This window comes from Hypomesus transpacificus, chromosome 25, assembly GCF_021917145.1.
Source record: "Hypomesus transpacificus isolate Combined female chromosome 25, fHypTra1, whole genome shotgun sequence".
NCBI classification, from domain to species: domain Eukaryota; kingdom Metazoa; phylum Chordata; class Actinopteri; order Osmeriformes; family Osmeridae; genus Hypomesus; species Hypomesus transpacificus.
The window spans coordinates 1,823,121-1,848,759 of record NC_061084.1 but is presented as its reverse complement, the minus strand read 5'-3'; the positions used below and the strand labels follow the sequence as shown (position 1 = coordinate 1,848,759).

General features: G+C 47.3%; 2 protein-coding genes across 2 annotated transcripts in view; both read right to left on the bottom strand.

Annotated features, from left to right (window-relative positions):
• Window positions 1-11,737, bottom strand: part of stim2b (stromal interaction molecule 2b) — a 31,886-nt gene extending 20,149 nt beyond the window's left edge. The window contains 1 exon segment of the mRNA XM_047048923.1: window positions 10,202-11,737. Within this exon segment, the coding sequence (XP_046904879.1) occupies window positions 10,202-10,334 (133 nt within the window). The 5' untranslated portion in view covers window positions 10,335-11,737.
• A 1,168-nt stretch (window positions 11,738-12,905) lies between these two features.
• Window positions 12,906-25,045, bottom strand: tbc1d19 (TBC1 domain family, member 19). Its single transcript, XM_047049062.1, has 21 exons — window positions 24,861-25,045; window positions 24,601-24,673; window positions 24,472-24,517; window positions 23,396-23,471; window positions 23,182-23,256; window positions 22,950-23,013; window positions 22,410-22,456; window positions 22,164-22,274; window positions 21,831-21,903; window positions 21,262-21,300; window positions 20,241-20,353; window positions 18,103-18,177; window positions 17,818-17,880; window positions 16,875-16,959; window positions 16,684-16,728; window positions 16,543-16,575; window positions 16,289-16,398; window positions 15,982-16,073; window positions 15,500-15,615; window positions 15,128-15,198; window positions 12,906-13,991 (listed from the first exon to the last, which is right to left on the bottom strand). The coding sequence occupies exons 1-21, from the start codon at window positions 24,957-24,959 to the stop codon at window positions 13,917-13,919; spliced, it is 1,581 nt and encodes a 526-aa protein (XP_046905018.1). The 5' UTR covers window positions 24,960-25,045; the 3' UTR covers window positions 12,906-13,916.
• Between the last annotated feature and the right edge of the window lie 594 nt (window positions 25,046-25,639).

Genomic DNA, 25,639 nt, shown 5'->3' with positions numbered 1-25,639 from the left:
GGATACTCAAATGTATGCATGTATGTCCCTCTCTACTTGCACAAGCTCTTTAAAATCAAGAGGTGTGTGTGTCACATAGTGCAACTGACGCCCTTCCTTCCACTTAACCATATCATTCACACACTTGAACACACTTGACTGTTGGGGCCTCGTCGCATGTGTAAATGAAACATTCAGATCCAACATCGAAGAAAGGTTGCCTGAGATGATGATATTTCACAAATTACCCACTGATTATCTAATTCGAAAATTCAAAAGGGATGTACTCCTTCCAAACATCTCTGTGTTCGATAGCTAGTTCGTAGCGAGTGCTATTTCCCCTGGTTTTTCTCGTTTTTCTGTTGATAGGTGTTTGAGTGACTGCTACAGTGACACACAGACGCCCTTTACCCAGGATGGCCTTGGGGCATGGCCGGGGCATGTGTCAGGCGTGTGCTGTTACATGCGAAGCATCAATTAGCACAGACAAAAGCAGCTGGGGATGTGGTGACACAGCATGAGTGCCCACGCACACACACACACACACACACACATCTTTTGACGTGCACATCAATATCAAGCCCACAATGTCGTACAGTCCCAGTGAATGTCACAGAATCACATAAACGTTCACACCTGTGCCAACAACACTGACATAATACGACACTGACACGCCGTCTCTCTCTAATGGACGCGTAGCCCACTCTTGTTTCTCAGACAGCGGTTGGCATTTCTTTTAAATACACACGGGCCCAAACGCAAGCTGCATTTTTCGAGTGCCGAGCGCACAGTCTATGGGTCACGTTTCTCGTGTAAAACACAAGCCTCCGGCCATGCCCGGCTCAAAAACACACACAGATTAAAAGCAGGGTTTCCGATCCTGAGTTGGCCTCGTCGTCTTCGGGACTTTCAGAACTTATGGGGTCTGACTGTTTTGACTGAGCGCATACACACCAGGCTCTACCACAAAAACATCTCTTTAAGTAATACGTGACATAATAGTTCCTCAAACTTTGATATTCTCCTCATCAGCCCTTTACTTCCCCCTTAGTCATTTAGTCATTCAGCAGACGCTCTTTAGTCATTCAGCAGACGCTCTTATCCAGAGCGACTTACAGTAAGTACAGGGACATTCTCCCCGAGGCAAGTAGGGTGAAGTGCCTTGCCCAAGGACACAACATTATTTGGCACGGCCGGGAATCCAACCAAAAACCTTCTGATTAATAGTCCGACTCCCTAACCGCTCAGCCATCTGACCCCTAAAGCCCTTCAATCCATCAGTGGTACCATCTAGCTCTGTAGGGGGTACTGGTATAATCCATTGCTTAGCCGACAGCCCAGAGTGGTGGGCGATTACAAGGGAGAGAACAGAAGAAGGAAAGGGGAAACGCATGTAGCCTCACCAGCTTCTAGAACAGAAGGAAGAAAAAGAAACTTCCAGAAAAGGAGACGGACCTCGCGCCCTGGACACCCGGGAATGCTTGGATCACCGCCCGAACGGGAGACAGATGTGATGTGTGCAGCCAGAGAGAAAAAGGTGGAGGGGGGAGGGTGGAATTAAAAGGTTGAGCGCTCGGTTAATTAGCTGCCTGGGCTTCCTCTAATGATCCTCTGGTCAGCATGTCTCCAGTTGTTTTAGTGGCCTGGAAAGCCAGAACCTTCTGAGCCCACATGCATGGCATTGGAAGCATAAGACACAGACGGAGAGAAACCACATTGAGGAACCAGGATATCATTACAAGTATCAGGAAAAGGATTGAGAAAGAGAAACCAGAAAAACTGGGTTTTAAGCCTTACACTATGCTGTGTGAGCCGGGCTGGATCAAATAAGACAGCTGATGCACCGAGCTGAGAAATGGGTTTAGCTGCTTCCTTGTGTGTAGTCAGGCCTTGGGCAGGACGAGCCTGTGAAGCAGCATGGAGGGTCATGGATTTCCCACTGAACCCATGAGAAAGATCAGAGCGTGATGGAAATGGCCTCGAGACCGTAATCCCCTTGATTCATTCCCCCGTTTCATGTAATGGTACGATCCAGGACCCTTGGCAGGGGCCTGGAGGTGGCATCTGGTCACAACCGCTGCTCCATTTGGTGGTTCCATTAGTTAATGCTATAGAATCAATACCGTCACTTTTTTGGCATATGCAATTACTATATTGTATGCACAGCAGGTAAAACACCCAGGTAAAACACAGACGTGTGCTAATAAATCAAAGAGGGGAGACATCTACAGAACTCTTTCAAACGTGTATGTGTGTCTGCTATCGACTGGCCCTTTAGCGGGAACCTCTCACTTTTGTCGACGACTGCTGAGGATGTGTTGGCGAGACAGCGGACGGCTGGGCTGGTTTATCTAACTCTCCTCACCTCAGCTGATCTCCCGGTGAGCGTGTTCAGACATCCTGTTGGACAGGAAACAACCACTCAGTTGATGTGACGCTTCCTCCTCTCAGCAGCCAGTGCTAGCATTCCACCATGCTCCATACAAAAACGACGAGCACGTGTTGAAGTTACCCGTTCAATTCAAGCAATTCATTGTAGAAAGAAGTCGGTGGCGACACAATGTGCGCCCTGTTCAAGTGTGCGTACCGCCTACGTTAAGGCCTTACCGCAGGGGCATGGGTTCGAACTGAATCTGAATATATGGCAAATGAAAGAGATCTTTAGCTTTAATGTTTATAACATCTAAGTATTCATTGATTCACACATCTGCCAAAATTATGGCAAATTTTTATCTGATGAATTCAATACAAAGCATGTAATTAATTTGAATATGTTTTCCAGCCCTACAAATTACCCTTACCTACCTTAAAATACTTTTGCTACTTTGGCAAGGATAAGACGTGAGAACTCATGTAATATGATAAGGCATATCTCACTGGTCTGCTCACCCATGGATGAACAGGTAACAGATGCCCCCTTATCTGTGTCAAATATTCCTGAAGACAAGATGTCAACCTGTTGAGTGACATAAAACAGGCTTTTAGAGTTGACACCCTTCCAAAAGTAACAGGTGATGCACTGGCGCATAGCCGGGGGGAGCAACTGTATGGCACTACACCCTGAGGGGAAACACAACTGCAAACGGGGTCCACATTCCTCTGAACCTGTTCCCAATTCGAAAGAGAAGAAGTCGAAAAGCAAAAGAAAGGTCGTTATTTTTGCAACGACTGGGTCCTTTGATTTGAAATACAAGCCAGCTTAGTTTGGGACCAGGATCAAGGGGTAGGCTAAGTGGCTCTTGAGAACGCACCTGTCAGGTCCGGACACACAACGCCAAAGCAACGCCAAAATGGATTACCACTGGGCTCATCACCGCCCACTTTACCCACAATGCCCCTGGGTCACCCCAGGTATGTGACCTTTTGATTTGACTTCCAAGAGATTTCTCCCATGCTTCCTCAATGACAATACAAAACTGTCTGGAAGGAAGATTCCAAGAATCATAGACGGTGCAGTCCTCATGCCCTTAATGCCCGTGATGCAGTCAGTGATTATGATGTTGGTTAGTTGATTCTGTATTAGCTTAATGATGGACAATAGCAGGAAGAGTTTTGGCATCAGTAATTGCATTCATTCTCCAACATAATAAAATGGTCTTGATATTGTCTTGCTGTTAGATAGCTAGCAAGCGTTTCATCCATGAAGAGAATCCTTTGATAGAAGCTGATTCAATATTATTCCAGCAGTCATCACTGCTCATCTGGCCTTATCTGGGCTGTAATAGCGATAAGAAAGTTTGCTTCAAAGTAACAGTACGCCCCCAAAAAACTCCCCTATTGAAATGTCGTCCAGGAAGTAAATCAAATCCTTATCGTCTATATAGGGATAAACCATAGTGAGTTGTTTTGTGTAGCCTACACCGCAACAATTGTAATAACATTACAGATTCTACTCACGTTTGCTCTTTTGATTCTGGGGTGCAAATGTGTGGATGACCTGTTTGCATTTGAAAGAAATAACTATAGGTATTCATGGCTACATCCTTCGTTGCATGATCATATTTTTAGGCCTATTTCTTTTCCATAAACAGCTTATCCAAACAACGTCACTCATGCCACTACCCAGTTCTTGGATACTTCATACAGTGCCTAGTCCTTGGATAATTGAGTCTCAAAAACTTTGCACAAAAAGACAGACGGTGATTCATTACGGTTACACATTGGCCGAGACTGCCCCTTCACTCTTTCAGTCTGCGTGTGAGTGTGTGTGTGCATGTTTGCCTGCATGTGCATTTGATGCTCAGCCTTCCAGAGTGTGTGTAAGCATAGCAGCGCTACATGAGACAGGGGTGGGGGGGTGGGGGAGACTGGGCCATGAGCATGCCGAAGAAATCCACACTGCTCGCTGTCCTTACCCCCCGTGTCCCTTCCCTGGCTCTGTCCTCATACCCCTCCCGGCCACGTCACGTGCCCCCGTCAAAGGTTGGGAAAGTCCCTGAATTCAGAAAGGTGCTTCACTTACGTTTTTATCCCATCCACCTGTACTGCCCTTCTTGAATGTGTGTGGAAATCGTGGCATACTCTACGTACGCAGATATATCTGCTTTTGCTCTAGCCCCAGTCGACATTTGACTGAATTTACATGGGGAGTTGCTGGAAGTTAGTATCTTCGAACGCTGGTTGACTCTATTTTGTACAATATCATCAACAGTTTCAGTGACATTGTGTTCACTTCTTGTTTTATGGCTGAATGTAGAACTGTGAAACACACTACTGTGACCTACTACTTCCTGTGTCTTCATAGAAACCTAAATATTGCTTACGGCCAAGTCATGTCTGCAGTGAGTCCATGTCACACAGTGAGAGCTCCATTAGTATTAAGCATCAGTGAATATATCATTGGGCATTTCATTGTGATTCCCACTGCCAAAAGCCCAGTCATGTGTTGATCACGTTTCTGTGTTTCATTGAAGGGTCTTTTTTTTTTTTTTTTTTAAGGGTCTTCCTGAAATTCTCTCCTTACAATAGTAAAGACACAATGAAACACACCTGGTATAGCTGTGATGTGTGTACAATCACGGAAATAAGCGTTTGACAAGTGGTACATCTGTTTACCAATTGACTGTAAATGCCTTGCCTAGGGAACATGAACGTTTGTAGCGAAGCATGTGTGGAGCCTGTGTGTGTGTGTGTGTGCGTGTCCTTCAGAAGCAGTCGTCGGGCACAAAGACAGGCACAGTCGGGGGCCGTGCCGCCGCCGGCTCTGGGATCAACACCTTGCAGCGTGCTACAGGGGGGACAACAAAGCCCACAAAGCCGGCTGATAGGCCAGTTCTGCTGGGCAGCTGCTGATAGGCCACTTGCAGCAGGAAGTAGGGTACAGCTGGCCACAGTGACCTACATCTCCCAAGGGGCGCCTCTCTCTGCGTAAACAGAGGAGCTACCGAGGATAAGCTGGTCGTTTTTTTTGTAATGATTAAGACGTGGCGGAGGGTAGTGATGGAGGGCTTGGTTAATACACCAGGTACCAATGAATGTTGTTACAGTTCAATTCATTCTCAGGATAAATATGCCTGAACCCGTGTTAGAAGTCTATAAACATCTTTATTATGCCCGGGCCGGGACGCGTCAGGACAAGCTAATTAAGGGGCAAGCAAACAGAATAATGATTCAGAGAACAGATGGAGGTTAAGCGCTTATGATTCATAGCTATCTAGTTCCAGTGTCACTGGCATAACCACGATGCCATATTGAGGTGGCCATATTTGGTGGTCTGATTGAGACAAAAGAGGCCATGCACCGCAGGCTACAGTTACCAGTCTGAGACAAGGAGCGCTTTCAGGTCAGGCACTGAGCGAGGTGGTTTGTTTAACATGCAGTTGTTGTTGACTATCAAACCTAATACTCTATATTTCAAACGCCAGGCTTAAGAAAAACAAGTCCATGTACATGGTAGTAACATGGAGAGATGAGCATATGTAATCTCCCTTGGTCACAGCGTTGAGTGATTAAAGACAGCAGCCTCCCACCAAAGTAAGCCATTAAAGTCCCATCCACTCTGCAGTGGGGTCAGGTCCTTCCTGTTGCCGTGATGGCGTATCCCAACTATGAGAAACACTCGGAACCCGTGACCGTGTCACCGTTGAGTCAATCGCAAACCTGGATTCCGCCGACGCGGTTCCGACGCTGCGGAAAAAAACCGGAAAAACTCTGGCGTCTCTTTAATCGGAAAACATTACAGGAGCTTTATAAATACACCACCGGTGTGTGTGTGTGTGTGTGAGTGGGTGAGTGTTCCAGTGCAGTCCCCCACCGGCCCTATTAGGAAGGATCACATCCCCAAATCCCTGTGGTTGAGATCGGATGCAGCTGTCTGAAGGATGGTAGACAAGCTGACCAACCGAGCGACGGGCCAGCCTAGGCCGACGTCACACCAAGCTTACTTCAGAGGTGAAACACTAACTGAGTGAACTCTGGAGCCATGGGGTTTGGTGTGTTTGCGATACACTGAAAGCACACCATCTGGTCGTAGATATTGGAGAAAATGGGTTTCTTACAGGAAAGTCTCAACCCCTGATTTGTGAATTGTTTTTCCAAGCTCAATGGTTTTGTTCGTTTTAAGCACCAGTCAGACACTGGGAGACAAGACTAGTGGGATGGACAGTGGATTGCTTTTCCAAGGTCTATTGTCATGTCCCCGACAAGAGCTTTAGTTCCATTTGATGAATTTCACACCACTAGGAATCCACTTCCGTAGATCTGAATAACTTGTTGGAAGCCTGTCCGGTGATTGGAACAATTCAGGACGGGGTGTTCCTTTCTAGGAGAGAGGGAAAACCGGAGGGTTGTTTGTTTGAAGCTGGGAGCTAAATACACAGAGCTGTGAATTTGAAAAGCACTTTGCGTTTAGTCCTCCCTCTGTCACTTGCAACCCTGGACTGAACTCTTAACTCACCCTTAAACCCAAGGGCTGTAGCCGGGGCCTGGTTTTTGTCAAGTGGGCCACATTCGGTCTAAAGAAGGAAAAAAGGAACCCAAGATATTTACAAAGGAGCAAAGTGTCCCAAAATGCAAAACTTGTCATGAGATGCAAATGTCAGCCTCCCTCTCATCCCATCAGCACTTCAGAGCAGAGTCAACAAGCACTTGGAACAAAGGCAAATGTTTACTTTGCTTTTCAAACAGATCATCGTATTAATGCAGGGGCTCTGTACAGAGAGATGGCCATATCAATGCTGATCTGGGCTTGGTATACTTAGCTACAAAACACAGAACAGGGTGAGTGGCCTTTCTCTAAACCCACAGATAACAAGCTTTTAGTGGACTTCAGTAACCATGTTGAGGAATGCATGGTGTCAACACAAATTTTTTAAAACCATGCTTATTTATTTATTTATTATTATTTTCACATAATGTTTCATGTTTCACAAATGACATGAATATGAAACATTCATTTCCTGGGGCACTGTACTCAAATGTGCTAGTTGTATGATCAGTGGTTTGACGTAACCAAGACTTATGTGGAACATCAGGGTTCACTTTATTCCTGAGAGCGTTCATCTTGCAGGAGCGGAGCATCACTTGATAACGGCCATGTTCCTGTTGTCCAGACGGTAGCTTTTGTTTGTTTCAATGCTGAACAAACCAAATCCACAGCACTGTGGGAACGACCATGCACACAGTGTCCCTCAAGCAAGTCCACTCACCAACCCCAGGGTGATTCATGATACAAAACTTGGTCTATTTTAAAAAGGAAAAACATTGACACAAGTTGTAGCAATACCTGTAGCAGTGGCCCACCATTTGTCTATGAGATTTACGTGGCTGCAGGGTTGTGTATTTTCACAGACACTAAAATGGCCCGGGCTATTATACTGTTTGTAGATAGCACAACTGTTTCAATAGCTTCAACCCTCACTTGCCTTCTCCCAGGTTTGACGTTGGGTTCTATAACTTTTAAAGACACCCAAATACAATGCTGCTGCCATCGATGTCATTATGAAGAAAGTGGGTCAGGTTAGGATAACCATTTCAATAGAGACATATCACTTGGAGTGACAAGTACCAAAACCCTCCCACACAATGCAGGCGACACGGAGCGCTCTGTTCCCGTGGCCACGACCTCAAATCTAACTGTGCTCAGAAGCATGGAACTTCCCATCAGCAGATATCTCTGACCACACCATAACCACAGCCGTTTGGAGGATTCTCACAATCGTCTCGCAGTGTGCCAGAACATAGCACATTGCATTCTCCTTGTTCCAGTCACGACAGGGCTACATTTATGAGGACATGGGCTTTACTCCCACGACCCCTTCAAACAACACTTCAGTACATCCCCCTCTTCTCCCTTTCCGTTCCAACATCTTCCCTCCCTCCTTCTCTTCCAGGCCTGTTCCTTTGAACAGCGACGTCAGAGTGGGGTCCCTTGGCCAGAGGGTTTCTAAACAACACAGGCACCAAATGGTCAACCCTGCTTCCTACTCGCCCAAGCGACCAAACACCCAACCCCCGCAGCACAGCGTGAGACGGGTTGAACCCGTGACCTTCCCCTAACGACCGCAGTCTGTGATACTCATCTGCAGACAGGAAATTCCTTCATTATTGAGTTGCCGGCCAGAAGCCTTAAGATTCCAAGGACCAGCTTTTACGTACTGGCCCACACACACACACACACATGCCTGTAGGCACAGACACTCAAACATACACCGATCACACCATCAGGAATGCCTGCCAGTACACAGACATGAACAGTGCTGAAGAATATCCTTTTTTAATAAAAAATATGACCCTTTTTAACATCCTCCAATACCATCTTCAACACCCCTTCATTCCGATAACACTGCATTGACACAAATGTATGACCATATACTAAGTGCAATCGAGCAACAGCCTCCCACTCCCTCTCACACACACACACAGTCACACTCTTCACATAGACAGGAGCCCAGTGTGAAAGGCAGATGACATTTCCACATGGCCAGATGGGAACATGGCTTCCTTCGTCAAGTCCATTGACAGTGCAGTAGCTCCTCGAGCTAAAAGGTCTTTAAGCATACAAAATGACCCTGACAGAGAACATAAATTCCCCTGAGATCATCACAACGAGTAGTCGAAGGAAAAGGGCAAGCATGCTTGCATTGGCAATCAATTTAGATCCCACTTTATTTTAAGAGGCAAGTTTGTGGTTGTAAACAGCCAGCCATTAATGTATAACAACTGTCTAAATAAAGAATTTATTACCTTCTAAAACAGCTTAGCCAGATGTATAGGATGGGTGGGATGAGGTACAGAACAGAATGTCTGTGTTCATTAGACAAGGTGGTTTAATGTCTTCCCAACTTCAATGCAACCCCAACTCATGTTTACACTCTGATCAGAAAATGACCAATATATTTTAGGAAGCTTTTAGCAAGTGCAGAAGCATGTCAGTCGGCCCCTCCATGTCCAGTGTCACTCAAATGTAGGGTAGCACATTGAGCTTTCACATACTATACACTCTCTATGTATGTGGCAGCAGGGACTTATTGAAAATATGTATTTTCATAAACACTTTAATCAATTTGTAAGACCTTTCATTTTGTTCTGACATTAAAAAGATATGTTACCGCTAGATGTGTTTTAAAATTGTATTTCAGAAACAGTGGTTCCCCATATACAGGTACACACACATCTGGCTTTTGACACCATGTGGGATATCAATTCCTAGGTGACATTGAGTCCACCTATGGCCTACAGTTCGTAGGTTAAGACCATCAATGGATTAAGAGTCCTTGGTCTTAAAAGGGAATACCAGGGTTAGGCATTGCCTTTATACATGTCCCCCAAGTTTGTGTTTTAAAGTTCATGTGATTCATTGGATGGTTGGGTTGTGCTTGGCCTCGGCTGAGCCTGTGAACATACCGGTTTGTGAACCTCATTTCCACTAATTGCGTAAAGAAAATCCAGAAAAATAGTGGCGCAATGACAGCATAACCTGTAATCATTAGGTCACGGGGCAAAAAAAGTTGAACGTTACAGACAAGCACATTAACAGTAGGCTAAAGGATGCTCCCACCGTTCCATTCCAATGGGAGGCATTATGAATTCCAGTCATGCCGGTATTCCTTAGCAATGTATGAAAAAAAGGTGACTGACGACGCAAGCACGACTCCTGCCTCCTATCAGTTTCCATAAAGCACTACGCAGGGCATTCCTCTGTATATTCTCTGAAAAAAAGTTAGCCTAGAGGTAAACATGCGTAAATAATAGGCAACAGTGTGTCCAACGTGGGAAACCTTACCTGTAGTCGCCACAATTGCGGCATTGGACGTATGGCTCGACAGATCATTCGAGTAACCGCTTTCCAATCCAAGTACCGCAGAGATGACGAGTCCACGTAGCAATAGTAGCATTGCATGAGTCAAGAAAGTCATCGTGAAGAAACCTAGTTATTATATCTCGTGTGATTGGATGAGGTTCTGATATGCTTCCCAAGAAGAAAAACTGTTCGGGTTTCTTCTATGTGCAAAACAAGGTACGCTGTTGCCAAAATGGCATTTTGGGAAGAAAATCACGAATGTGTCGAGTCACAAGTAGGCTACAGAACGTCAGATACAACAGTTAGCTATATCAAATGACTTCAACCGCAGTAAGATTGACTGTGTTGTAAAAAAAGAAAAAATGAAACTCTTTTAGAAAAGAGTATTTTCTAAATAAACGTTTGATGCTATTATTTGTTTATAATATAGGCATGTAATACTATAAATAATGAAAGTCAACACATCTGAATAATGCTTTAAATTAGAATTAAGACTCAATAGGCTATATCGCCTAAATATTTAATCAGTAGGCTATGGGTGACCGTGAAGTAGCTTATGCTGTCAAGCAATTTCCCTCAAGCGCTTGATATCAGATTTGACAGAAGAGGTATAGAATAAAACGGTAGCTTATGGTTGAACTTTTAAGAAAACAAGTGGAAAATATGATTTTCTCTCTCGAAGCAAACCTACAGCCCCAAAAGCCAGCTTGTTGTCAAAAAAAAAAAGTACCCCCTGCGACTCAAGTGCAATATCCGATCCTTGAATGAGTTAAGACAAAATACTGTACTTTACTTCACGTCACTGTACTTCCACGTACAGCATGCAGATATCGGTGTTTCCTTCGGCATTTTGAACAGGCAGTCACAGAGGTCCGCCTCTTCAAATGCAAGTAGAAAATCCAATATGCATAAAAAAGAATTAGCAGCTTCTCTCGTCCTTCCAATCCCTCCGACGGGCGCTTTATCCAAACGACAGCCGCCCACGACGTTCACCCACTTTTTCTAATGAAGTTGATATCAGGGTTCCATGTCTTCGCTAGATAATGTAGACTACATGTGTCTGTAGCTACTGTCGTATCAACTGCTGGCCGGCTTATGCAGAAGTAGATCCTTGGGGCGGAAGTAAGTATGCAAATAATTTGACATCAGGGACTCTATGTATGCTGTCCCTACGCGCAAGGCATTTGCGCGGGGATGTTGTAACAATGATTCGTCTGATTCACCGGGGATGTCTCCGTGGTCACTTTGTATCGCATCCAAAGAATTCCACGCCTCAGCCACAGGCAACCGATCGTTCTTTTACTCGTGCATTTACCCGGCGAGAACCTGGTCTGTCTGGAGGATAAACTGCATCCAAAGCAGAGGAATTCTCTTCAGAAACTTCGGGGGGGTTCTCTCATTATAATGCCTCCATGGTGTTTCCTCGTCACGGTGACGCGTATGCCTCTCGGTCTATTGTTTCACGCTTCCTATTGCATTTGGTCCCCGTCGCGCGACAACCGTGGCTCAGTCCAAGTTTTCCTCCTTGCTGAGCCCTTTTATTGGTCAGATTGTCCCAACATGGCAATGTGTGATTGGTTGCCTAGCAAATCTTTTTGTCAAATTTTGAGAACTAAGAAGCGGGAAAGGAACCTCCTAAATCATGGTCGCCGTAGTCATATGGTAAAGCTTTAATGTGCATACGCTTTTTTTTAAGCTATATGTAAATTCTAAAATATGTGTTTTATTCATGGTTTATTTACGTATCACTCTCTGGTCATAAGCCTACATCATTAATCCACGTAGCCTACTATAGGCCTACAAATCCCAGTTGTATGTAAACTAAGATCCTAACGAACTAACCCAATAACCCCAACAATCTACAAACGAGTTTGCATACATTTGTCCTTGTTTTCAATGTAATATTCACACACCATTTCAGACTGCGTTATTACTATAAATTGGACCGCGCTAGCAAATATATTTATACACAAGAGTGCCTGTGAGCGAGAGAGGGACACCCGATAGTCCCATCTACAAGATATCTTTCAGCAGCAAGCAGCACCGGTGTGATGACTGATGGTATCAAGTCGTTGCAGCACCGCACCCTGTTACCCACTAGGGGCGCTTTCGGGAGGAAGTGTCAGGGACAGCGGGGTGATTTGTCCAGTTCGAGGCTGAAGGAGGCACCAGGTTGATAACACAGAAAGTGCCGGTGGGGTGATAAGCAGGGCGGGCCGTGGGAGTCGGAATAAACAGGTGGCAGATGTAACGGCTCAGGCATGGCTGTGCTGCATGAAGAGTGGGAGGGAAATAGGAGGGGTTGGGAGGGAGGGAAGGAGAGAGAGAGAATGAAAAGAGGCAAGCAGCATAATTTGATATGAGCACGCAGAAGGGACAGGAAGGAAGGCAGCCAAAGAAAAATCATAGCAGACTAGGCTGGGGAGAATGCCTTGTGGGAAGTGTCTTGATACAGCCTGAGCCCGTCAATTACCGACTGTCCCTGCTGAAGCTCAGGGCTGTAGCTAGCTGTCCCGAGTGCTGTACACCCTGTCCAAATATTTACTCAATCACATAGTAAGACTGGTTATGCTGGGCCACAGTATGAGCAAGCATGACCAAATTGCAACTGTGAAAATGAAGTATGAGAGTGCCAAACCAAGATCTGTCTATGTTGTGTACTAACAGGAACACAAATATGATGGTCAGTGTTTATTGCACAGAAACAGTTGATAATTGAAAATACAGAATTCAACAACATAATTTTTTATTAAAAGGTGCATACCTTTAGACAACATAAGTGTAAACTTTTTAATGACTCGGAAAGAAAAACAAAGTAAATGAATTAACTAATATTACATATTATGACCACAAAAAAACATCCAATCGTAAATCGGTGGCAATAACATCATCATGGCAAAACACTGAACGATGATTTTTTTTGGGCAAATTCTAATAACAGATAGCACAATTATACATTAAGATGTTTTAAAAACCTTAAGTTAAAATAAATACTAAGAACTACTGACTGTTGAGCAGAAGGCATTCAATCATTTACTGTACATTCATTTGAGATGTATACCATTGTCATATCATATACTAGTACTAGTGTAAGTTACTGATATTGTGAGTGCTTATACTGTTCTACACAAGTACAGGAACAACCTAATTTTCAGTATAAATAATATGAATAATTATTGTATGCCTTTGACAATTCCTTTGGGAGAGTTGACATGCAGGACAGCAGCGTCTAATCTTTTTTTTCATACATATGTATTATCATCAGTGCAATGAATATCTAGTTGGAACTTACTATTAAGGGCTCGCATATATAGTTCCCTGACATTCATGACAATTTTGCTCCATCCAATTTGACTCCTGACAGATAAAGGTGGTCCAAGCTAGCAAATGCATCATTTGACTTTAGAGGGCATGTCTTCAGGATGTTAGCTTAGCCTATATTATCTGGGGACAATGCAGTACCTTATCACACTGTATAGTAATATCTAATGACACAATACATGGCGGTAATGATTGCTGTTAGGTGCGTGCAGATGGGAAATGTAGTTTTCTATATGATGGGAATACGGCAACAGAGGACATACATGGCAGGGCGGTTCATATAGGGCTTTGGTATTTGTGTTTGGCAGAGGATGGGTGGCGTCGGAGTGGCCAGGTACCTTGGCATTTTCACACGCATGGGCACACACACTGCTCCTCAGATGACTGTGGCGAAGAGGAAGATCTGGATGAGAGGCATGACCTTCAGAGTTGAAAGGTCGGCGAGGACGGCCTGGGGATAGGACACAACCATCAGCGTCCGTTTGGCCCAAGCGCCCCCTCTAGCAGACTGCAAAAGCAAAGGAACTATCTTTCCCCGAAACCGCATTGGAAAGAGTTGGAAGAATCCCTAGACTAACCTGCAACCTTGCAAGGATGCAGAGCTGCTTCGTGCAGGGCCATATGTCCACTCTCTTCCCCTAACCCTGGCCTTTTGGGATAGTGGGTGGGGGCGGGATGGGACGGGGGTAGTATTAAATTTAGAGTCCTATCATGTTTACAGAAAGGGTGTAATATTTCAGCCCTCGGCTGGGCTCTAAAAATAAGGGCCCGGGGAGCCATGTTATGATACCTTCTCCAGTGGACCAGGTGGTAAATGAGCAAGCAAATAGTGCCGGCCAGCATCTTAGCATCAGGTCAACCCGACGCCTGTGCGTCACTCTGAGGATTAGACAACCCTCTCCCCCCCCCCCCCCCCCCCCCCCCCCCCCCCCCCCCCCCACACACACACACACACACCTTCCCCTCTCCCTCCACACACTGTATGTATGTATGCATGTATGGTGGAGAGGCAGACGGTTCACCTTAAGGTTTCGGGTGCCTGTCTCTCACCCTGCTCTTGGGAAGCCTGTACAGCCTGGGCTGGTTTGGGTCGAGTTTGTATTTTTGTTGGTCTATTCGTGGAGTGACATGTCCAAGGCACGTGAGAGAATCGTTGGGTCTAATTGAAATACCCCAATTAGCTGGGCCGTTTGAATTAGTGCTCTGTGCTTGTTGCTTTCAAATACACAGTGGTGGTCGTCAATGGAAATGATTGGCTCTTCATGAATTTAATAACTTTCGAATTGTAAATGACAGTCTCTCACCGACACACACACACACGCGCGAGAACAGCATATATAGCAATGATCCTGTCACATTTCAGAGTGATATGGGCATATTAAAATAGCCAGCAAGCGTTTCTTTTTTTTTTTTTTTTTCGGGCGTGTGCATGCAGAAGACTGGGTTACTGCTACTGGCAGGCCGTCAGGGGCTATTCCTGTCTCCTGGGCAAACGAGCGACAGAGTCTGTGTGCCACGGAGAGGAGAGGAGGAGCGGGAGAGGGGTGGCGGCTAAGACCGCTCGTCCCACTGACCCCTGCCACTCACCTCGGCTGAGGCCAGCGACGTCACCTCCATCAGATTCTCAGCCCGGAAGGCAAACACGGACGCCGCCAAGACTGAGAGGGAGAGAGAGAGAGAGAGAGAGAGGGGGGGGGGGGGGGGGGAGAGAGAGAGGGGGGGGGGGAGAAAGAGAGAGAGGGGGAGAAAGAGAGAGAGGGGGGGGGGGATTAGAGCAGACGCAGAGTGCAAGGACGGAGGGAGAGGAGACCTCAATGCGAGTGAGTAATCAACAGAATGAGGCCAAGCACAACGCAGGTCCACGCGGGTCAGCCAACGTGCTGATTGGGCACTCGAGGCGTCGTTCGAGGGGGCCACCTCCACAGCGTGATGGCCCCCTGCTGTGTGCGCGGGTCCTACCTGCTACTATCTCCAGAGAGTCGTAGCCCAGGATGCGATCCCACAGGAGCAGCAGCTGGTCGGTGGACAGGTAACCGGAGAAGGCCCGCACCATCCACTTGAATGCTATGCGCAGACTGGGGGGGGCACAGGACACAGATGGCCGCAACGACCATCAGTCGTCCGTAACGTCAATTCAGGATCAGGAGGTTTCCCCTTGTTACCTCTTTGCGAGATGAGGATATGAATGTGGTGAACGTCGTCGGGGGGGGGAATTTTTGAGGCTCAAATTAAATACATGTGTTGGCAGCATTTGGCCACCAGATGGCAGGAGAAACTCACCCTCAAGCCATTCGTCTAAGAAAATACTGAATGTTCCAACACAAATCTTATTAGAGGCCCTACATCATTAACCATGTACCAAACATGACTTTTAACCACGTAGTGTCTTGCAAAAACGGTCTGGTAAGCTGACGCAGCAGGTGTGACGGGTGTAAACATACGGCTGAGCCTCGATCTCCCGTAGATGGTAAAACAGCTGGGGGAGATGGGACTGAAGAAGACTCTCAAACTGCAGGCACAGAGACACGATACCCTGCAAGACATCACAGGCAGGCCGGCCGGCCGGCGCACGCTCATATCAGTGTATATCCATGTTCATCCCACAAGAGCGCTTTCCCCATATCGCTGTTCTATAAACAAACGGAGAGATCCAGTGGCCGTTCCCACACACATTCGTCTTCCAAACAGAGAATAGACAGACACAGACACACACAGACACACACACACACTCTGTGTGTTGGGCCTTACCGAGGAAGAGGAGGAGATGGAGTGCAGCCTGAAGAAGTAGCGTATGTACATCTCTCGGAACACGCTGTACAGCTTCGAGGGCTCGTTATACAGAAAGCACAGAGGGGCCACTGTGAGGGGGGACACACACGCGCGCCCGCGCGTGCGAGCGAGCGAGAAGAACACAGGCAAACACAAAGACCAAACGGTTCACACCTTTGAAATCCTTGACCTCATAAACCCAAACACGCTGCGGGTGGGTGCAGCACACTCACCGTACATAGAGAAGCCATGGAAGGGGATGACACCTGTTCGTGAGGAGAGAAAAGAAAGGGGTCTGATGTCACTGTGCTGACACGGCGGCGTGTGTGTGTGATGTCACGGCTGGGGGCGGGGGGGTGCGCTCCCCTTCTTACCGTTGGGGGGGTACACCACAGCAGACTCCTCGGCTCCCACTTTACCTGCGGGGGGGCGGACAAACCCACATCAGGATGGATAAACCCTGGAATATTCCAGTAGCTTTAGGGATGTCTGTATGTAGATATCAGGCGCTGTGTTCTGGGGGAGGGGGGGGGGGGGGTTCCACAAGGTCCTGGCAGCTACTCACCCTGTACGTGGGACTTGGGCGGGGTCGCGCTGTTGTAGCTGAAGTGCTCTAGGACAACAGTGTCTCGAGAGAAACACAGAAGCACCTATGGGAACGGATGGACACACACACACACACACAGATGAATACGCTCCTGGACTATTCGACCTCTGGTAATACAAATTATGTGGGGAAAAGTCGACGAGTGCTTGAGATGTTTCAAATCATACTCCAGGAGAACATCTATTAAAAGCCTTCTGCCTGTCTCAAGCGCTCGGCGATGAGAAGGTAACATGCGCGGAGGCCTTTTCCAGATCTCTGGACAACATGAGGGGGCCTCGGTGGATGTCTTCTTTGAGAAATCCGGCGACATTTCAATTTCCTCGCCGGCTCGAGGGCCACCGCCCTCGACGAGTGCGTCTGTTTAATCAACGGGACCACTCTGCGCCAGACGTGCTCAGAGCAGCCACGGAGGTCATTAGGCATCACTCTCAGACGAGGCACTGGGACTGGACCCCATGAACGCGCTGCTCAAGAGTTTGTCATTCATTTTCGAGAAAGACGTTCTCGGTATTTCATGTTTTGGTCTGTGAAATTCGCTAGGCCGTTGGGATAATCGAAGAACGAGGGGAGCGCAGGTGCATCGAAGACAAACAAGCTGGCTGGAGAAGCAACCCCTGGCAAACGCAAAAAAAAGGCGGGTCGGATCCGAGCAAGAGAAACGTGAAACGCGGATAAAGGTGATTTCTAGATGATTGATGAGATACTTTAACGGACCATTAGTGACTCGTGTTTGATTTCTTCTATTCGGGGATGTTTTGGTGGACACGGTGCACGTCGCTGCTCAACAAGCCTCCGCGCATACCTGCTTATCAGCACTCTATACAGATATCCCTGACTGCGTGTGTGGGGGAGGAAAGAGAGAAAACGTGTGCGAAAGAAAGGAGGTCAAAGGGACACTTACCTGATAGAGAAAATCCTCAAACACAAAGTAGTAGTCATCATTACTGGCCGTCAGCTTCACGTCCTGGTCACAACAAAGAAAACGGGAGTCTTAGCTCATCACGCCAGTCTCACTACCAGAAACACATCCCCCTCATCACACCTCAAAGGGATCGTCAGTGTGTGTGTGTGTGTGTGTGTGTGTGTGGGGGGGGGGGGGGGGGGGGGGGGGGGTCTTATGCTACCCAGGGGTGTGACCATGCCGACACTGCAGCGTGGCCAGAGATGTGTGGAAGGTTGACCCTACCTTGTAGATGAGGTTGTCCACCAGCAGATCGTGGTGGATCACACCTGCTTTCAGCTGCTCATAGCGCATCATGTCCTGGAGAGGAAGATGACAAGTACTGACCACACTTCCAGTATTATTACATAACCTACTGTAGTATAAATCTGGTACGAAACATAACCAAAAAAATGGCAGGTGACTCCAAAACAAAGTGAACTTCTAAGTCACACAGCAAGACGGGGTCATGTGGTTTTGTCTTCTGACCCAACACGGTACTGATCACCTGAGCCCAAACCGATATTTGAATATTCCCAAACCACCTGATAGATTTCATCTCATGGAAGTTTCTTGTTCTGCCAGACTCGACTCGACTCAGTACGGTCGAGGTCAGTGGGGGACTGGAACCCTTGACGCATGAACGCCAAACGGATATCTGTCTCCGGTGGGAGATGAGCGATCATCAAAAGATGAGGCGAGGACAGAGGAGAGGGAGGAAGAACAAAACCCACTCCTCTGCTTCTGACAGACGAGAGGTACTTTCTGGGGATGAGGAGGAAGGAACAGCCAGAATGGAGACCCACGTGTTAGGAGTCCAGAGGCAGGTCGCAGACATATGTGCTATCCATAACACAAAGACAGGATTGGAAATTGTCTGGATAGCATCAAGAGAAGATATCAAAAGTGACTTTAAATCGGGAGGATGTGATCTGCGAGGTTGCACCGGGTCAAAGTTGTTCAAGTACAGTTCTGAAATGGCTGGGACAGTCGCAATGTGGTATGAGTAATCAGCTGGAAGCCAGTTCACTTCATGAAGAGAAAATATGAGTCTAATTGTTTTTGCAACCCGACTGTGTTCCATTTCCTTCTGCGTCAATGTCAAGTCAAACCCCACACTACAAGCCAGCTGTAACGTGGATACCAAACGGAAAGGGACCCAAGACGTGTTGGGTCCCTCCATGGCATTCCTGGTCTTCCTACACGAGAAACCTCAAAGGTGGTCTCTCGCGGGGAGGGGGGGGGGGGCCCTCATTTACACTGATGGATTGTGGGGAAGTGGACTGCGTCATGTGACTGGCATCACGGCGGCTGACGAGCTCACCGCTCGTCTTCCTGGTTTGGCGGAGGCCGCCCGTCCGTAGGGGCTGTGGGCAACACCCTCCAGACCCCCCACGGGGCCTCTGGAGCTCTTCCCAGGGATCCATCACCCCACGGCAGACATTGTTTTCCATCCTGACGGGGGGGTCGCTGGAGCTCACAGACGCACGCAGTTATACAAGCGAGGGGCCTGTGTTGTGGTGCCACACAAGGCGCTTTGGCAAGCGTGCCGGAGCTAACGGAGCTAAATGGCCCCTGCGTTTGATTACTTTGGCATGGCGGGAGGGAGTTACAACCGTCTGCTGGAGTAAACATCTGCCCCGGGGCATTATTTATGTCCCCTGAGGTGGCCTTGGGTAGGAACCAGCACACAGAACTGCAGCTCGGGCTGCTGCAGCTACTGCTGTGTGTGTGTGTGTGTGTGTGTGTGTGTGTGTGCGTGTTCAGGTATGCTATTCAGTCATACAGTACCGAACGCTCTTAGAATGAAGCCGCCTATTGAAGACGTCTCACACGCGGTACTTTCTGGTGAGTCCGTTATCGGGAGCTGTGTGGGCGGTGAACGTCAATAAACACATCTACAGGCGTAAACGATCATAAATATCCATTACAATACATGTACAGAATGCTCATAAATTCCTACTGAAACAAACAGATGAGCTCATACACTTCCACCACCGAAAAACAAGCTTCGATATCCATTCGATGTGCAGTCGAACACAGACAAAAGAGTTCAAGAGTTGGACAAAACCGACTTCAGGGGGCCGTGCCAATCATTAACAGTGCAAAGGGCAGGAGGTAAAGAGTTCAGGCCCTAGGCAACCTGGGGTTTGGGAACAGCAGCAGCTGTGCATGCATGGCAGGTTTACACCGACCACTCACAAACAGAGAACATCGGGGAACAGGTGGACAGAGTTTGTGTTTCTGTGTGTGTGTATACAAGTATGCATCTCTTGTCCATATGAATGTGTGTGTGTGTGTGTGTATATAATCATACGTGTTCCTGTGTATGTCAGTGGGTGGGCGTCTGCGTGCACACATGAGTGTATCCGTGTGTGTGTTACCTCTGGCTCGTTGGTGGAGTTGAGGGCGAGGGCCCAGAGGTCAGCCCGGAGCCCGGTGGGACAGCCCTGCCTGCTGTACTGCTGCGCTGCGGCGCTGTCCTGCTCGCCCACCACTGGAGACGCACACAAGCCCACATGCGCCGCATTAGCGCCCCACGCTAGTAGGACACCTCCACACACAGGGGTCTGGACACACAGGCTTACACTCCTACCCTGTACCCCTGCACGACAGCACATCACTTTTCAAAACCAAGAGACGCAAATACTCCACCACCCCCCCCCCCCCCCCCCCAATCCCTCCGCCCTCCGCCGCAATAAACCACTCGGGCGCTCTGCTGAAGCCTAAATCACTCTCAGAGATGCACTCGGTCTCCCCGTGTGTACCGTGTCAAGTCCTAAACACACATGGCCCTTGACTGCCGGTGTCAGAGAGCCATAACATCTCCGACAGGTAAACATTCGGCCCCTCATCTTCCTTAATACGTCTTTAGAGTGCCCTGCCTGTCTGCCTGCCGGGCCTGCTGGCCAGGGGCTGGCCTTAGCGCCCGAGTGCTAAACACATTCCAACGGCCAGGCTGACAGAGGGCCTAGAGCGTGTTTACAAAAATGGTCCCGGTGTTTTGATGTGACCACTGGCGGAAGGATCTTATTGGCCTTTGGGAGGGTGTTTAAGTTATGGCATCGCCGTCCAAGGGACAGGAATGAGATGGGGGGAAAAGACCCCCACCCCCCCGCCTGCGCTGTTTGGACTGGCCCGAGTGCAGTGGGGACTACGCCACTTGAGGGACTGAAGGGGGGGATTAGTTATGGCATGTGCTGACATTAGTGGGTTTCCTTCGAAAGATAGTGTGTGTGTACATGCAGGTGTGTGTGTGTGTGTGTGTCTGTTTGAGCGTGGCTTTGTGTCTCCAAACACGACGGAAACGCATTCTCGTTTGGCTGCATTACAATATGGCAAAAGCAAATAACAAAGACAGACACTTTTATATAAACACGATAAGAATAAGATATGGAAACGTACCTTTCTTTCCGATGCGAACATGTTCGTGTTCAAACATATCTGCTCGACAAAGGGAGAGACAGGCCACAGAAACACTTCAGTTCTAATGTCGGAGTGGCAACCGTTCCAGAGAAGTGGCAACTTTATCAGTTTGGTTTACTAATACAAAGCTCAGGACACAAAAGATATTTAAACCCACGGCACACAGATATTCTTTGAGGGATCCCAGACGACCAAATGACACGAGAAAGAGAGAGAGACAGACAGACAGACAGACAGAGAGAGGGAGAGAGAGACAGACAGACAGACGGAGAGAGGGAGACAAAGAGAAGAGAGAGACAGACAGACAGACAGAGAGAGGGAGACAGAGAGAGACAGAGACAGAGAAAGAGAAAGAGAGACAACTGATACAATGCAAGCCTGTGCTTTAATCCCTTCCAATCCCGTATTTGCTGAGTGAACCTTTCCCATGTGAAAACTTGGGCTGATTACATGTATGTCATGTATGCAATCGGTGATCTTGCTGAAATATATTGGCGTGAAACGAGATCTTTGTCTATTGAAACACAGACTGTTGTGATGGCTGTCACCTGGGTGAACCTGGGTGTGGTCATCGATGCCCAGTTGTCCAGTGGTCAGACTCAGCTCAGAGTAGGCCTCTCTCTGCGGGTCAGATAACCGTCAGACTGGACACCTCATCAAACGCCATCTCAGCATTTACGGTTTTCACAAACCATCACTCACCACATCAAACATTGCATTTGGCGTTAAACAGTCATTAACTTTGATCTATTACTGATCCGATTTAAACAATGAAAAGTACAAACTGAACTGTAGGCTTCACCCACATGACAACAGGGGGAACCACAGGTTACACACACACACACACACACACACCACACACACACACACACACACCCTACCATCTGTGGTATATCCCTGACATAGAGGGGTACTTGGATCAGGCCCCAGTGGCTCCTGGCGCTGGTCTCCTCGCTGATGTCATAGTTGGGGTTCCGCAGGCTAATCAGCACCTAGGGGGTCATGGGAAACGTGGTCCATAACGGATGATAGAAAACCTACCCCTCCCAATATCAATTTGTAAGGGAGTCTTTGACCAGAACCCTGGGAGGGGGGGGGGGGGGGGGGGTTGGAGATGAAATACTTACCTCCAGGAAGTCTTTAGGGGCATAGACAGGCCTGAAGCGACTTAGATCTATGGCAGAGAGAGAGAGGGAGAGAAGAAAAAGAGACATTCCAAATCCCTGTTGTCACCTACTATGCCCGTTTCCAGTGAGTTATGTGGCCCTGCAGAGATGCATCCTGCTGTCTGAAGTGGGATTTTCCAGCTCCACACTCGGGAGAAACTGTCATAAAGTCAAGGGTCTTGTGTGCTCAGATGGAGGGCATGCTGGAGGGGTGGGGGGGGGGTGCTCTCGTTACTGTAGCCAGGCCACCGGGGAAGTCTGCTTAGCCTCTGGACCCGCTGGGGCCTCCAGTGTGTTTATACCTGAGGTCGGCTCACACTCGTAAATGTTATCATACCCCTATTCTCCCTGATAGTATTGTTAGACAGCGTTATGCTGTGTGGGACACTGTGCACACGCACAAGCTCTGGCTCAGGGTGAACCCGTCCAGGGGCAAACCGCCCCACGCGCCAAACCAAACGCACCCGGGTGAGAAGAGGCGGACGCATGACTCACACACACCTGGCTCGTCTGTTCCCATCTCGTTCCATTTGTTGGTGAGCTCCTTCTGCTCCGGCGCAGGCCTCTGGAAAACCACAAACGAGCCAGACTGATCGGGAGACAAATATAGACTGCGGGCGACGCTCGATGTGGAGCCGTAATGAACCTCGAATCAAACGCACGTTGCGAAACTCGATTATGAGAGATCTTTTTTTTCTGTGTTTAGTGCCGTGCATGTTGAGACAGAACCTACCTTACGAGCCAGAGGAACACCCAACTCGGTGCACATGCTGTTCAGGCTTTTGAGGATGCGCTTCTCCCAACTGGCCTGTTCAGAGTGACACACACACACAGCTTGGTATGAGGCAGCCGTCTAAGTAGGGCACATCCCCAAACAAAACACACAAAAGAAAAAGCCAGGGCTGGGGAAAAGGAAGAGAGAGTGACAGAGAGGGGATGAGGCAGACCTGGGCCTTGCGCATGTAGGCCAGGGGCTCCTTGTGGTGCTCCGGGGGGGCAGAGGGGTGGCTGGGGGCGGGCCGCCTAGTGGACACCAAAACACCAGATTGAGGGAGTGAGTAAGTGTGCGTGAGTGACTCGCGGACTACAAATCATTCTAGCGTAAGCAAATACAACTCAATACGAATTCCACGCAAAATCAAAGCTGAACAACACATGAGGTGAACAGCCACCTACAGTGTCCTCCCATTTGAGATTATGAGAGTTCATTTAAACCGGAACCGCTATCCGTCTCCCATCTCCTCCCACTTATCATCCAGTCTAACTAGGTTAAACAGGCTCAACTCATTCTAGACAAGGCCATGGAGTCTGACAGGGGACATAAAGCACTCATACTTACGTAAACAGCTTACCTAAAAGAAGACGCTCATGACTCATGACATGGAGAGGAAGGCATAAGTCAACTTAATACGTCGCTGTCCAAAGTTATCGCTTAAAAACAAACTGGGGGATTTCCACAGACTGAAGAAATTGAGTGAAGTTCGCAGCGGACGAAACTGAAGGGTACTGCTTAGTCACCCAGAACTGAACATTCTAGAGACCGTACATTGTGAGTGACCTGAGAGGACCCGGGTCTTGCCAGAGTTCTGCTACTACGCTGTTATCAAATAGAGAGCGAAAACGTTTACATTTGCTCCAGAGACGGTACATTGTAGCACTAACGGTATCTGGCTTAGCATTCCATGTCATTCCCTGTTTTAAAATTCTCAATCAACTAAGACGGAGCCCGTTTGGATATCGTAGTGTGTGTCTGTTCCATTGTGCGTTTTGAAAGCCAACTTTGCAAAGCAGTCGATTCACTAGGGGCCAGTTGTTACTCAGCCAAACAGCTAATTGGACTATGTTCGCACTACAGTCAAAAGTGGCCCAAAATATATATTTTGTTTGCTAATAGTGGCTCATTATAAAAAAAAGCCTTCTTTTAGCAGGTGCAAACTATTACGCATTTGCTTATAGTAAGCTGGAGTACTGAAACTAAAACACAACATAGAAACACATTGTTCTATTGGAAAATTAAACATACATGTGCATTTCTCTGTATACTGCATTCTGTAGCTTTCTCTCCCAACCTGCAACACAAAACAAATGTATTTTTCAGTCCAAATGTGGGGTGGAATCATTTTGATCACAACAAATAGTTTCACGCGCTTACCTGATGTTTTGAGAAAATTGCGCACGTCCTCTTTAAGACAGTCTAGTTTTATCTCGGGCTGATTTAAACAATCCTAAATAGAATGAAATAAAAGTTTAGCAATATTACGCATCCTTTCTAAATTGCATTATTTCTTCCATTAATTGTGTACTGCACCAGCAATAAGATAACACCTGCTAAATATCAGATAAGAGTTAGGACACCATTGGCTGTTGCACAGGCAATTGGGCTCTGCAGAGCTGATCTAGCTAGCTACGTACTTTAGCTTGTCTCTCAATTTGAGAGTGTAAATGAGTTCCTTTCAGTCGCTGGACAATATGAGCGATTGTCAGAGATAACTCGGTTCCTTCATCCATCATTTCAGTGCTTCTTTTGGTGAGCTGGCTAAAGGAACACAATGTGATTTTCTGAACCCATCGGACATTCACTGATGCAACCTGGCTCTGCAGTGGTTACTTAGCAACTGGACTAAGCACTTGGAGGAAACATGAACTTGAGACATCAGTTCCTAGCACCAGAGGTATATGCAGCAAACAACCTCCAGAAAGTGCGATGACATTTATTGTGTCTGATAGGTCCGTTTTCCTGAGTTCACGTCTTTCTATTAATGGTATTTTTTATATATATACAGGCAGATCAAGATGGACAAAAGAGATTAACTATGACTTACTAGAAAGCAATCATTAATTAATCAGTTCTGGCCAGTCTTGTCAAAGGCAACATTTTAAAGGCCATAAACGACATGATCTATATCTCACATCACTATGTAATCACGGTAGCAGCATGCGCACAGAATGCCCTCGAACCATTGACGTACAACGCAGGAACTCAGTCTTTCCATAATGATAGCGTTTTATCTCTGACAAAACAAAATCAATTAGGACACACAGGCATACTGCAAGTGAATGGTTTTTGTCATTTGCAAGCTACTGACATGAATTACAAAACAGTATGTTATACGTTATCAAAACAAGGACATCAACTATTGTTTATGAACATTGCTGTTTTTGAACTGCTATACATTCGTTTTAATGTTGAA

Excerpts from the sequence above, each read along its gene's own strand:
- tbc1d19 (XM_047049062.1), bottom strand. The coding sequence starts at position 24,959 with ATGATGGATGAAGGAACCGAGTTATCTCTGACAATCGCTCATATTGTC. Across the intron at positions 17,881-18,102 it reads TGGACAACCTCATCTACAAG|GACGTGAAGCTGACGGCCAG; the intron begins GTAGGGTCAACC and ends TGTTGTGACCAG. Across the intron at positions 16,729-16,874 it reads GCCCAAGTCCCACGTACAGG|GTAAAGTGGGAGCCGAGGAG; the intron begins GTGAGTAGCTGC and ends GCCCCCCCGCAG.